The sequence below is a fragment of the Temnothorax nylanderi genome, unplaced genomic scaffold (assembly GCF_030848795.1).
Source record: "Temnothorax nylanderi isolate EJ_2023f unplaced genomic scaffold, tnyl_v1.0 TNYL_tig0353_pilon, whole genome shotgun sequence".
NCBI lineage: Eukaryota > Metazoa > Arthropoda > Insecta > Hymenoptera > Formicidae > Temnothorax > Temnothorax nylanderi.
In genome coordinates this window covers 55950-70513 of record NW_027249415.1, presented here as the reverse complement: position 1 = coordinate 70513, position 14564 = coordinate 55950, and the positions used below count along the sequence as shown (strand labels likewise).

Below are 14564 nucleotides of genomic sequence, written 5' to 3'. Positions count from 1 at the left end.
TTTATGGACTATAATGCGCCGTTGCGCCTTAACAACAGCGATGCTGCTGATTAAAAACTCTTGGCTAGCTCACTGATGTAATTTTTTATACACTAACGATGGTCTGGGATCTGATCCACCCACGCAGTATCTATTTATTTATTTATTTGGGAGCCTTCTACACTCCCAATTTTAAGCTATGCCGGCACTTTTGCCGTTGACATCAGTGATGCGAGTCGTTCGGATGGGCAACGCCCATGGGCACAGAACGGCGGCAGAGCCGTGCAACCGACCGCCACGGCGCACGGGCGGACGCCTCCACGTGGCTCCCCGCGGTAACGGCAACACTAAGCCGGCCAAGCTCCGCTTTCCCAAGTTGGGGACTCTGCTTCACAATTTTTCCAGCCCGTACGCAGGAATCCCGCGGCAGATCAGTCAGATGGGTTTCCCTCCTGCGGGAGGACTTGCCAAGAGTGCTAGATAGACCCAGTCAATATAGATAGGATGAAATTAGAACAAAAGTTACACTGGATCTCGTATCCTTACTGTTTGGGCAACCTGTTGCGAAGATGAGCGATCCAATCGTTAACCTGCAGGATCGCTCAGCCAGGTCCCGTTGTTAGCAGGAACCGCACTGTCCCGAAGCGGTAAGACGCGCCGATGGCGTGATATAAATAGCCAAATGCCTCGTCATCTAATTAGTGACGCGCATGAATGGATTAACGAGATTCCCACTGTCCCTATCTACTATCTAGCGAAACCACTGCCAAGGGAACGGGCTTGGAAAAATTAGCGGGGAAAGAAGACCCTGTTGAGCTTGACTCTAGTCTGGCGACATGCCAGAACACACGAATTTCTTTTTAAATTATCATCAAGGTTGTGACAAGTAAAATTCCCATAAAACTTCGATTTGTACAACTCCAAATGTCTGCAGTAGTGCAAACAAACTGAGTTTTGGAAACTCGAATCTTTATTTCAGCAATCGTCGATTCAAATTGTTCTTTGATTTTTTTCTTCAAAGTTTTCCGCGTTGGTAGCTCAACGTTTGATAAACCAGATATAAGATTTTTGAACGATGGTTTCTCAACGATTGCAAGTGGTCTCATTTCATTGATTATGTACGATAACACAAGTTTAATGACCTAGAAACAAAAACATAACACTTTTTATATACAGGGTGGGAGAAAAGTATGGAAACCCTGCAAAATCTCGAAAACTATAAGTTTTACAGAAAAATGTTTCACACAAAAGTTGTTTGGTTTCGAAGGGGCCATAAGATGGTACCATTGGTTTGACCTTGGATGGTCGTTTAAAGCTCACGTAAACGACACCTTTAATTTTTTAAATGGAAACCCCTATTTTTCAATGCATATTCTTGTAGCGAATCTCGAGAGCTTTTCAAAACACTATAATAAAGTATTTTTTCATTAAGAACTTTTGGAATTATGAGTCTTGAAAGTTCTAGTATTTTGACATAAAATACAAAATATCTTGTAAAACATTAAGTTTTCGGTAATGTTACCTTAATACTTTTATGCACAGAATAATGAGACGAATCAATTGGTATGAAAAAAAGACATAGTTGCTTTTAAGAAAAAGTATGCAGATGCGTGTTGCAAATTACATATTTTTTCTTAAAGGAACTGTGCCTTTTTTTCATACCAATTGATTCGTCTCATTATTCTGTGCATAAAAGTATTAAAGTAACATTACCGAAAACTTAATGTTTTACAAGATATTTTGTATTTTATGTCAAAATACTAGAACTTTTAAGCCTCATAATTCCAAAAGTTCTTAATGAAAAAATACTTTATTATAGTGTTTTGAAAAGCTCTCGAGATTAGCTACAAGAATATGCATTGAAAAATAGGGGTTTCCATTTAAGAAATTAAAGGTGTCGTTTACGTGAGCTTTAAACGACCATCCAAGGTCAAACCAATGATACCATCTTATGGCCCCCTCGAAACCAAACAACTTTTGTCTGAAACATTTTTCTGTAAAACTTATAGTTTTCGAGATTTTGCAGGGTTTCCATACTTTTCTCCCACCCCGTATATAATTGTAAAATTCTATGTTGAGTTGTTGAGTATAATTTTGCAAACCTGTTCTTTTGAGACAGTGTTTCTCACTAACATATTCGTATTCATCAGTTTTGGTTGCTTTGCTGGTATTGGATCGGATGTTTCACATGAAGATGCATTTTTGTATTTTGCTTCTTTCTTTTCTAATGCTTTTTTTAATAATGATGAATGTTTTCTCTGTATAAAAAATGTATATAGACAATAGAGACATTATACATTATCAAGTTATTAATAAAAAGAATGTCAGAGTAAAAAAAAATTGGTAACCCCTTTATTATTAACAATTTTTAATAATTCTATTATATTCTTCAGTCTTTTCTACCCCTATTTCATATATCTGGTTAAGATTTGGTTGATTAGTTCTGGAGTTATAGAAATTTCGGTAAATTTGGCACAGACATACACACACACATACATACATACCGACATTTTTTTTAGGCGATATTTTGACGTTTTACAACAATATGAACATATTGGCAGAAAAAACTAAAAAACCAATCTTTTCTTTGGTTTCTTCTACCCCTATTTCATATATAATTTTTTTAAATTTGGTTGACTAGATCCAACTTTATACGCAATCAAAGGTTCATATACGAATTTACGAAAACAAAGCTTCCTCCATGAGGAAGCAATATGTGATATATTATCTAGCTATCGTTCCAGCTTAAAATAAGATTTTAACTACATATTTTATTAGATCATTATTTCAACAATCATTTATTTTGTATATTAATTGTTATAAGAAAATCTTAATTAGCTAACAATATTGAGTTCCTTTTTTCATTCCTGATTTAAACTGAAAAAATCAAAACGTATATTGCGTAAAATCGTACTTTCAAATCTATTCACAGTTAGAGAAAACAATTATCAAAATGCATAGCTGGAGACTACTATATTAATTACAGTAATTATTAATTATTTAATTTAATACTTATTTTAATTTTCTATGCTACTATCTAAAAAAGATACTTGCCTTAATATGCGTATAAAAATTTCCGGTTGCATTTAGTGCACCACTGTATTTATTTCCACATGAAACACATTCAGCAATTACTTGCGTCGAGTTTTCCTTTCTATTCTGAGAATCGGGAATTATTCTAAATAATTCTCCATCTAAGATTCCAGGAGTTGACATTTTTTTAATTTCCAATATTTTTAACAATTTTGAGGTTATTATACTCAAATACTTTGCATTGTCCACGAAGGTTAACTACATATGGCTATGGCCTTGTTATTAGTGGCGCCAGGCGTAACTAAAACCCATATCAGACTACTGAGACTACCAATTGCATAAGCCGACCTGACTGTCGATCACGATTAGCGACATACCGACTCTCATATGGCCAATCACAACGGGGTCAGCGAGGCGCCGGTGCTGTGACAGGCTTTATGTATAAAACGATTATCTAGTCTATAAATGTAGTTAACCTTCGTGGACAATGCAAAGTATTTGAGTATAATAACCTCAAAATTGTTAAAAATATTGAAAATTAAAAAATGTCAACTCCTCGATTCTTAGATGGAGAATTATTTAGAATAATTCCCGATTCTCAGAATAGAAAGGAAAACTCGACGCAAGTAATTGCTGAATGTGTGTCCTGTGTCCTGTGGAAACAAATACAGTGGTGCACTAAATGCAACCGGAAATTTTTATACGCATACTAAGGCAAGTATCTTTTTTAGATAGTAGCATAGAAAATTAAAATAAGTATTAAATTAAATAATTAATAATTACTGTAATTAATATAGTAGTCTCCAGCTATGCATTTTGATAATTGTTTTCTCTAACTGAGGTTTGAAAGTACGATTTTATGCAATATACGTTTTGATTTTTTCAGTTTAAATCGGGAATGTAAAAAGGGACTCAATATTGTTAGCTAATTACAATTTTCTTATAACAATTAAATATACAAAGTAAATGATTGTTGAAATAATGATCTAATAAAATATGTAATTAAAATCTTATTTTAAGCTGGAACGATAGCTAGATAATATATCACATACTTTTTTTTACTCTGACATTCTTTTTATTAATAACTTGATAATGTCTATAAATATTTTTTATACAGAGAAAACATTCATCATTATTAAAAAAAGCATTAGAAAAGAAAGAAGCAAAATACAAAAATGCATCTTCATGTGAAACATCCGATCCAATACCAGCAAAGCAACCAAAACTGATGCATACGAATATGTTAGTGAGAAACACTGTCTCAAAAGAACAGGTTTGCAAAATTATACTCAACAACTCAACATAGAATTTTACAATTATATATATAAAAAGTGTTATGTTTTTGTTTCTAGGTCATTAAACTTGTGTTATCGTACATAATCAATGAAATGAGACCACTTGCAATCGTTGAGAAACCATCGTTCAAAAATCTTATATCTGGTTTATCAAACGTTGAGCTACCAACGCGGAAAACTTTGAAGAAAAAAATCAAAGAACAATTTGAATCGACGATTGCTGAAATAAAGATTCGAGTTTCCAAAACTCAGTTTGTTTGCACTACTGCAGACATTTGGAGTTGTACAAATCGAAGTTTTATGGGAATTTTACTTGTCACTACCTTGATGATAATTTAAAAAGAAATTCGTGTTCTGGCATGTCGCCGTATGAAATTTGCTCACACGTACATTGAAATAGCAAAAATGCTAAGTAATGTTCATCAACAATTTGGATTATCTGTCGATAAGATTGTAGGAACAGTCACGGATAATCGGGATAATGCTACAAATTTTAGAAAAGCATTTCGTATATTTTCACTTGATAAAAACAAAATTGAAGAGGAGCCAAAATATTTGCAAAACGAAGATAACTTTGTTATATCTGAATTTAAACTTCCAAATAATTTTGATGATGACTTCGAAGATTTTTCTTTGCCAATACAATACAAATGTATGTCACACACATTGAATTTAATTGCAAGTTGCAACAACAGATTCACGTATAGCCCTATCTGATATCAAATACAAGAAATTATATAATTCTTCATTTTCTGAAACAAGTACACTGTGGAATACAATACATAGATCAACGAAGGCTGCAAATATTATTGAAGAAATTGCACATACTAAACTACTAATAGTTCCTTGTCCCACTCGTTGGAATTCAAGTTGTGATGCAATTTGTAAATTACTATCGATTAAAAGTCACTTAAACAAAATCTGCGACCGTTTAGATAAGCCAAAGTTCAAAATAATCGAGATTGAGTTTCTTGAAGAATATGCCATGGTAATGAAGAGTTTAGCATGCACGATTGATTTGCTACAGGAAGAAAACCATTGTTATTTAGGATACGTTTTGCCAGCTTTGCTGCAACTTAAAATTAATTTGCAGACTCTTCACCTTTACGAATTACTCATAGGCAAATAAAAAAGAAATATACTTTTTTCCACTATAGACCAAAAATACGTAAAAATGTATCTGAAACTGTATCTGAAAATGTATCTGAAAAGCATTTAAGATACTATGTTTTGTATCTAGATACAGATACAGATACTCCAATTTGAATGTATTTCAGATACAGGCTCAGATACACAAAATGTATCTAGATACTGTATCTAGATACATGTATCTAGATACTACCCAACACTGGACACGGTGTAAGACCGTGATTCCGTGTAAAGGGGAAGGGGTGACGCGCGTACGAAAATGAGTGTATGTGACGTGAGTGAAATTAATAAAACGCAATTGAAGCCTCGAAGTAAATGTCTGTTTCGTTCTGTGCAGTCGGCTTTTTACGCTGTATTCGTGAGTAAAAATATACCTGCAAAATACGCCGCATTGTAATTGTAAAAAGAGGTATCCCGTGCGAGTAACGTGTAAGATACGGTGTAAGATCGTAATTCCGTGTAAAGGGGAAGGGGTGACGCGCGTACGAAAATGAGTGTATGTGACGTGAGTGAAATTAATAAAACGCAATTGAAGCCTCAAAGTAAATACCGTCGTCTTTTCCGCAGCAGTAACGTGAACATTCGGTGAAGATCATTGCGTATCGTTGAGTGATCTCGCGTTTGCTTCTCATGCTCGACCAAGAGCATCATCTTCGAGGATCCTGTCTCATTCTTTGTAGCCGGCTTCGAAACTTAACCCGTATTGTGTCATTGGTACGTAAAACTATAAGTGGTTAATATGTCGCATTTTTATCATTTTTAGGGCCCCCGTACAAGAACGTTCGTTACGTTACGTTTTTTAAGAGGCAATGAAAGTATATGTGACAAAAATGAAATTATTAAGAGATGCAATTAAAGTCTCAAAATTAATACCATTGTTTCTTTCGCAGGAGCTGAAAATTTCGTACAGTTTGGTGGATGATCGCATTTGTTGCTGCCTATCGCAGAGTAGTTCCCCCTCCCCCTGCCAGTCTCGATCAGGACATCACGTTCAAAAGAAATATTTCATTAATTGATTAATTCCAGTTAGCGTTCTGATTGTCATTCGTAGAGGTAAGAATATAAGAGGTGGAGAATATGTCGCATTATTATAGAGTTAAAAAGTATCGCGAGTTAAGGAAAGGGTATATGAGTATGAACGAAAGTAAAAATTACGAAAAAGAAAAAAGTACTAATAACGAAGCAAGCAGTAGCATATATACTGTCAGTAACGGAGAGATAATAGATGCAGATAATTTGGCAAATAAAAGCGGTTGTAATGCAAGTCAATTAAATATTATTAGTAACGAGGCAAGCACTAGTAATTATACTGTTAATAACGAAGAGAATATAGATATAGATCAATTATCTGATGTCGGTGATTCTGTAAGTAGAGCATTGCTCAATGACTCACCTACATCGCAAACACCTATTAATGAAAAAATCAAGCAATGGACTTTGCGAAATTTAGATACATTACGGTTAAATGTCGTTTCGGAATTACTATTAATATTGAGGGAAGAGGGGCATACATCCTTACCTCAAACAGCTCAGACTTTATTAGGCACAAAACATAATCGGGTTTTGCAAGTAATGTTTAGTAATCGAGAGACTGAGGGAGCATACATGTATCTAGGAATTCAGAACGGGTTGGAAAAAATAATTTCGCCTGATGCGTATAGTGAAAATGAAATTCTTGTATTTATTCAAATAGACGGAATGCAAATCTATCAAAATTCTCTAATTCAAGTGTGGCCAATAAGTGTTAAAATCTGTCACCCAAAATACGATTGTAAACCTTTTGTCGCAGGTACAATATATTTTGTGGGGATTCCAAACCACGAAGTAGCAATGAATATCTTCATGATTTCGTTGAAGAAGCAAAACACTTAATAAATAATGGCATTGAATTGCATGGGACAAGATATTCTTTTAAAATTAATGCTATAATTGCAGACAGTCCCGCGAGAGCATTTATAAAATGTTGCAAACCACCGAATTCTTTTTTTGCTTGCGAGAGATGTACAACCAAGGGGATATCTGTAAGAAAAAAACGTTCGATTAAAAGGGTTTACCCTGAGATGAATAGTAGAAAGCGAAGTAAAGAATCTTTTTTACAGAAAAAACAGCCAGAACATCATAAAGAAAATGTAGAGTCAGCATTGTTGCAATTGCCAAATTTTAATGTGATTAATTCTATCGTTATTGATTCCATGCATCTGTTATATTGTGGGGTAATGAAATTTTTATTAGAAAAATGGATTGTAAAGACGAATGTGGCAGGACTTAAAAAACGACAGGTGCGCTATCTTAAAGACTTAATGACTTCCATCACTCCCGACATACCGTGTGAATTTCAGCGCAAAAAATTCGACATAAACGCAATACCTAGATGGAAAGTGACTCAATTCAGATTTTTCTTGCTATATTGTAGCTCAACGGTCTTGCATAAAGTGCTTCCAAAAGATTTTTATAGACACTACTTACTTTTATTTGTAGCATGTCGTATCTTAAACAAAGGATCCGTAACGTTGGCACATACTGATTATGCACAAAATTTATTAAGAAAATTTTTTTATTTATTACCATCCCTTTATGGAGAACAGTCTCAAGTACTAAATATGCACTATTTAATTCATGTAGCTGATGACGTTAAAAATTTTAAGTTGCCATTGAGTGAACTGTCTACATTTTGGGGGGAAAATTACATAGGTATCTTTAAAAAACTCGTGAAATCATCAAAAAAACCTCTCACGAAAATTATTAACAGACTATCTGAGTTAGAAGCAAGCGAAACAAACAAAATAAGAAGAAAATCTTATTTGGATAAATGTGTTTTTAAAAATAACAGTACATATAACGATAAAGAAATAGAATATATCTTTGTTTCCAGTATTACCGTTAATAATTTTTTATTGAAATGTGTTCATCCTGACAATGTGGTTCAATTGACAAATGAAAAAATTATCAAGATTGATGCGATATTAATGAAAAAAAACAATACTGAGGAGACGTGTAAATTGCAAGATTTTTATTTATTAGGATATGAATTGATTGATTTACAAGAAACTTTTAAATATCCTATCTCATCGAAAAAGGTTGGAGTTTTTGTTGGAAATAAATTTGCGGAATCAAAAATATGTTCCCTCTAAAAGATATACTATGTAAATGTATTCTGTTACATATCAATAATTTACTATACATAATTTCGTTATTGCATACATAACTAATATGATTCTTGTGCACTCGTAAATAATTTGAAATAATTTTTTACATGACTAATGCAAAGAAGAATATTGTACCGCTATTATCTTTATATATAATTTTTATATATTACTTATTCTCGACATATTCTCCACATATTCTGTAAGAAAATGTAATTTGGTCCTCATTATGTTTGATAAGAACAATGTTCATGAACTGTACACCGTAATACGTCAAACGCATTATTATTCAGCGAGAAATATTTCACCGACTTGGTTCTCAAGACATAAATAAAATATTACCATTGATAATGTTAACATTTAATAACATACACATGCACACTCACACACATACACGCGCGCGCGCACACACACTCAGTGAAAAGGGAAGTGGTTTTAGCGGGTAAAATTCCCGCACACCCCCCGAGGAGTACGGGCTCCTCAACGTCTTTTCCTCAACGAAGATTTTCAAAAAGAAACAACGCACGCACCCATATTAATTAAAACTTTGTGTCAGATGGCAGATGCAGAGGACAATTTATATGCTATAGTATTATTCCTCCCAAAGAAGGAAAACGACAATTTGATAGACCTGATACCGTCGTCATGGATCACCACAAAGGGCAAAAAAGTGTATTGTCAATATCCCGACAACAAAGACTACTCTAAATTAGAGGAGTGGATAGTTACATTAAAAAACCCCGAGAAAAAATGGGAATATTTTAGCGTCGAAATAATTAGTTATGCACGTAAGTAAACATGTAACACTGAAAATCTGTTACATCCAGACTAAATACAGATATTTCTATAATAATTGAAGTCAATTTATTACAGATAATTTAAAGCAAGGAAAGAGGAGACTGAAGAGAGCATATACACAAATGCAAGTTGGAAGCACGGATGATGATATACCTCAGAAGAAAAGTGACGCAGCACCGATTGTTTTAAATAAAACACTTCTTAGCCAAGCACTCAGTAACGTATCAGACAGTTTGGAAGCACCAGACGGTTCCCCTGACAATTCAATGGACGATCCATTATGTATCGAGAAAGCAGCAACAGGAAACACACATGGTAAAATTTCATATTCAACAGTTTTCCTCAATCTATGTATACTAAATTTAATTTACGAATAATTAGGCTTTTAAGAATGTGTGTGTGTGTATATGTGTGTGTGTGTGTGTGTGTGTGAGTGTGTGTATGTGTGTGTGTATGTGTGTGTGTGTGTATGTGTGTAAAATATATAAAAGAACAGGCAGGTATTTGTTATATATATCAAAAAAGGTCAAAAAAGGCGCCAAGTACACGCAATGTATTTTGTAAATTCAAAAATCTAACCTAAGTGGTAGCTTTATTTCTTTTTCACAAAATTATATTACCTAACTTAACTCAAGTGACATGTATTTCAAAAAAAGATGTAAAATCTTTAATTTCTTCTTCACAAAATTATATTACCTAACTTAACTCAAGTGACATGTATCTAACCTAAGTGGTAGCTTTATTTCTTTTTGACAAAATTATATTACCTAACTTAACTCAAGTGACATGTATTTCAAAAAAAGATGTAAAATCTTTCATTTCTTCTTCACAAAATTATATTATCTAACTTAACTCAAGTAACATGTATTTAAAAAAAAAGATGTAAAATCTTTAAATTAAATTACGCCAATTGTAAAGAGAATATGTATATTGCTTTGAAAGATAATTTTTGTGCAACTACTTTAAAGAAATAAAACCCAAGTGGTATCTTCGTATTCCTATTCAAGGGTCTTCCTATTCCGACCCAAGTGGTAATAGCTTCTTAATTCTCTTTAACAAATTTTTAATATTACAAAGAATCATTTTAATTACAAAGAATTAAAGAAGTAACAGTACAAAATAAAAATATTTAATTAAAACAAAATAAATAAATTTTTCTTGTAAAAAAACTTGGCGCTGCTTTTTCACTCTTGTCGCATTCTTCCCTAAATTATGTTTATTGTTTTTTTATTCAATCAAAAATCTTAGTACTAATGTTTAAATTTTAATGTTTAAATTTCAAAGTCTAGCAGCGCCAAGTTTTTTTACAAGAAAAATTTATTTATTTTGTTTTAATTAAATATTTTTATTTTGTACTGTTACTTCTTTAATTCTTTGTAATTAAAATGATTCTGTGTAATATTAAAAATTTGTTAAAGAGAATTAAGAAGCTATTACCACTTGGGTTGGAATAGAAAGACCCTTGAATAGGAATACGAAGATACCACTTGAGTTTTATTTCTTTAAAGTAGTTGCACAAAAATTATCTTTCAAAGCAATATACATATTCTCTTTACAATTGGCGTAATTTAATTTAAAGATTTCACATCTTTTTTTTTAAATACATGTTACTTGAGTTAAGTTAGGTAATATAATTTTGTGAAGAAGAAATGAAAGATTTTACATCTTTTTTTGAAATACATGTCACTTGAGTTAAGTTAGGTAATATAATTTTGTCAAAAAGAAATAAAGCTACCACTTAGGTTAGATACATGTCACTTGAGTTAAGTTAGGTAATATAATTTTGTGAAGAAGAAATTAAAGATTTTACATCTTTTTTTGAAATACATGTCACTTGAGTTAAGTTAGGTAATATAATTTTGTGAAAAAGAAATAAAGCTACCACTTAGGTTAGATTTTTGAATTTACAAAATACATTGCGTGTACTTGGCGCCTTTTTTTACCTTTTTTGAAAAAGGTAATTTTGTACTGATATCACCTATTTTGTAGTGTTAAGCAAGAATCTGCAAAAAATTTTTATTTTTTATTTTTTAATTATTCACGAAATTAGCAATAACAACAAATTAAATTTTTATTAAATTAGCAAATTAGTAATTAGTTACAAAGAATTACTATTTACATAAAAATTGATAATATTTAAGTAAAAGTAAATTATACACTTCTCACAAAACTTGAAGGAACACTAAATTTATCTTTAAAAATAGACAAAATTCAAGCAGCTGTAACTTTGTTAAAAATGAACGAAATTTAAATTTCAAGCTTAAAACCTCTACTTTCGAAAGGTTACTATTATTTTTTAGTTTCTGTAAGTTTGGTAACTTTTGCATATAGAAAACTACAAGCTGGACAAAATAGAAAATTTTTCTCTCACTTTGTGGGCTTGTCACGTGCACAAAAAAAATCTGCGAAAATTTTTAACTTCCTAATGTGAAAGCTTTCCTTGCAAAATCTTCTTTTAAAAATGTTTCTACGTGTCTGCGTTGTTGTTCTGTACAATTGTTTTCTAGGTCAAAATGAAAAAGAGAAAAATTGCTAATTTTTACATTATTTTCATCAATTTGTATCATATCTACGTTATTTTAAAAAATGTGGCAATTATACCGTTTAATAGAGCAAAGTTTCAGCTTTAAGAATCTGTTTTTTGAATTACGATACGATGATTTCTAAGGGAGTTATGAGCAATCAAAGTCAAAAAGCTCATTTCTTGTTCAATCCGCGATAAATTAGTAACAAAAAATCGTAGAAACATTTTTAAAAAAAGATTTTGCAAGGAAAACTTCAAGCTTTCACGTTAGAAAGTCGAAAATTTTCGCCGATTTTTTTTGTGAACATGACAGGCCCACAAAGTGAGAGAAAAATTTTCTATTTTGTCCGGCTTGTAGTTTTCTATATGTAAAAATTACCAAACTCACAAAAACTAAAAAATAATAGTAACCTTTCAGAAGTAGAAATTTCAAGCTTTAAAATCCTTTTTTAAAATTTAAATTTTGTTCATTTTTAACAAAGTTACAGCTGCTTGAATTTTGCCTATTTTTAAAGATAAATTTAGTGTTTCTTTAATTTTTGTGAGAAGTGTAGATTACTTAAAGAATTGGTAATTTGTCAGAGAAAAATATCTAGTTTGTGAAAGTTAGTATTTAGGTAAAAATGAATTAATTTCTTTTGTAAACTGGTAATTAGTAGAAATAAATTCTTTATTATTAAAATAATTAATAGATAGTTTATAAAAAATAAATTACTATTTATTTGAAAATTAATAATTAGTGAAAAATAATTATTAATTTTTTCAATAATAAATAAATAATCTCAGATAAATTACTTATATTTTAAAAATTATTAATTGGTTGAATATAAATAATTTAATTTAATTTAATTAATTATTGCAGTTAAATGTGGTTTAAAAAAGGTAATTATGAAGGAAAAGGGCTTCCTCACCAATTTGGCTAAAATTTTAATTTTGTGTATTTTGGTGCGTAAAACATGAATCTATAAGTTAAAATTGTCGCTCTCAATTAGGAAAAAAGTTATTAAGTACTAAAATTGATAGTTGCGTGGTTAGAATGTCTGTCATACCGATATGATATAGACACACATGATAATGCATAGTGACGTAAAAGTACATAAAATTACAATAATAATACAGTATAACGGCAACTTGTCCTATAATAGTCTGGCGCCTTACTTTAATTATATACTATTATTTGACTTTGTATTTATTATACTCTGTATTTATGTAGACTTTTCAATATACTAATTATTTTCTAAAAAACATAAACTCTATTTCTATTATCTTTTTTTAACTGTATGGTTAAGCAAGATAATAGAAATAAAGTTATGTTTTTTTTAAAGCAGAAAATAATTGGCATATTGAAAAGTCTATATAAATACAAAGTCAAATAATAGCACACAATTAAAGGTGTCAGACTATTTTGAGAGGTTGCTGTTATACTGCACTAGTACTGTAATTCCATATAATTTTATGTCACTATGCATGATCATATGCGTCTACATCATATTGGTATAACAGACATCCTAACCACGCAACGATCAATTTTAGTACTTAATAACGTTTTTCCTAAAATTAAAAGCGACAGTTTTAACTCTCTCTTTCTCTCTCTCTCTCCCCTCCCTATCTCTCTCTATCTTTCTCTCTCTCTCCCTCTTACAGATGTATATTGTATGCACCAATATATACAAAATTGTGAAGTTTCAGCCAAATCGGTAAGAAAGCTCCTCTCCTTCATAATTGCCTTAAAAAATAATTATATTAATGTTATGTATAATATTCCCAAACGATAATTTAATTATAATTATATTGCATAATCTTAAATCTTACCTTGTTAAGAACTTCATTACCAAAGAGTTTGCCATACTCCAAAGTAAAGTCTTAGTGTAAGAATTCAAAAAGTTAGTATCTAAATAGAGAGAATCGTGTATGCGCTCAATCACGAGAAAATCCATTATCCACCAGTCTTCAAATATCTGCAGAAAAAATCCTCTGATGACTGATAACAAATATAAAAATTCAAGGTAAAGTTTGCATTAAAAATATAAACTGGTTTGTCCACCACTTCCAAAAACTTTGCTATTATAATTTTTATTATGATAGATATATTAATATTTAGATTAAATATTAAATAATTAATCCTTTTAGAGTCTAATCTTTTTTGTGTGTGAGAAGAACATATTTAATTTAATCATTTTTTAAAATGTTAGAGATAGCTGAATACAAATATAAAATTTATCAAAATTTATTTTGTTGTTATTGCTTTCGTGAATAATCAATATTTCCAGACACTAAGATATAAAATCAACATCTATCATAAATAATATAATGGACTTGATTCAATTAATATTTTAACTTGCCTACAATACGAATTGCACTACAGATCACTTTCTCGTTCTCTTCAACTTTTACAAGACAGCAATTTACAAGACATTTACAAGACAGCATATGCATACGTGTGTGATTTTGGATGTACCTTTTAATATATAATATTATATGATATATTGATGATCACACACATATACATACACACACACTATCTGTCACATACTACGTTTACACGAGCGTTACTTCTGTAGTAACTTATAAAATAATTCCTCCACGTAAGGGCCAAAGCACATATGACAGTCGTAGTCGTGGATGTAAGTAACGCACAAGCTT

General features: G+C 31.3%; 1 protein-coding gene and 1 pseudogene across 1 annotated transcript; one reads left to right on the top strand and one right to left on the bottom strand.

The window, feature by feature from the left end:
• Window positions 1-741: 741 nt before the first annotated feature.
• On the bottom strand, window positions 742-3399 carry LOC139781664 (uncharacterized). Its single transcript, XM_071720529.1, has 4 exons — window positions 3361-3399; window positions 3034-3270; window positions 2082-2237; window positions 742-1121 (listed from the first exon to the last, which is right to left on the bottom strand). The coding sequence occupies exons 1-4, from the start codon at window positions 3397-3399 to the stop codon at window positions 840-842; spliced, it is 714 nt and encodes a 237-aa protein (XP_071576630.1). The 3' UTR covers window positions 742-839.
• Window positions 3400-5443, top strand: LOC139781663 (uncharacterized; annotated as a pseudogene).
• The last annotated feature ends 9121 nt before the right edge of the window (window positions 5444-14564 follow it).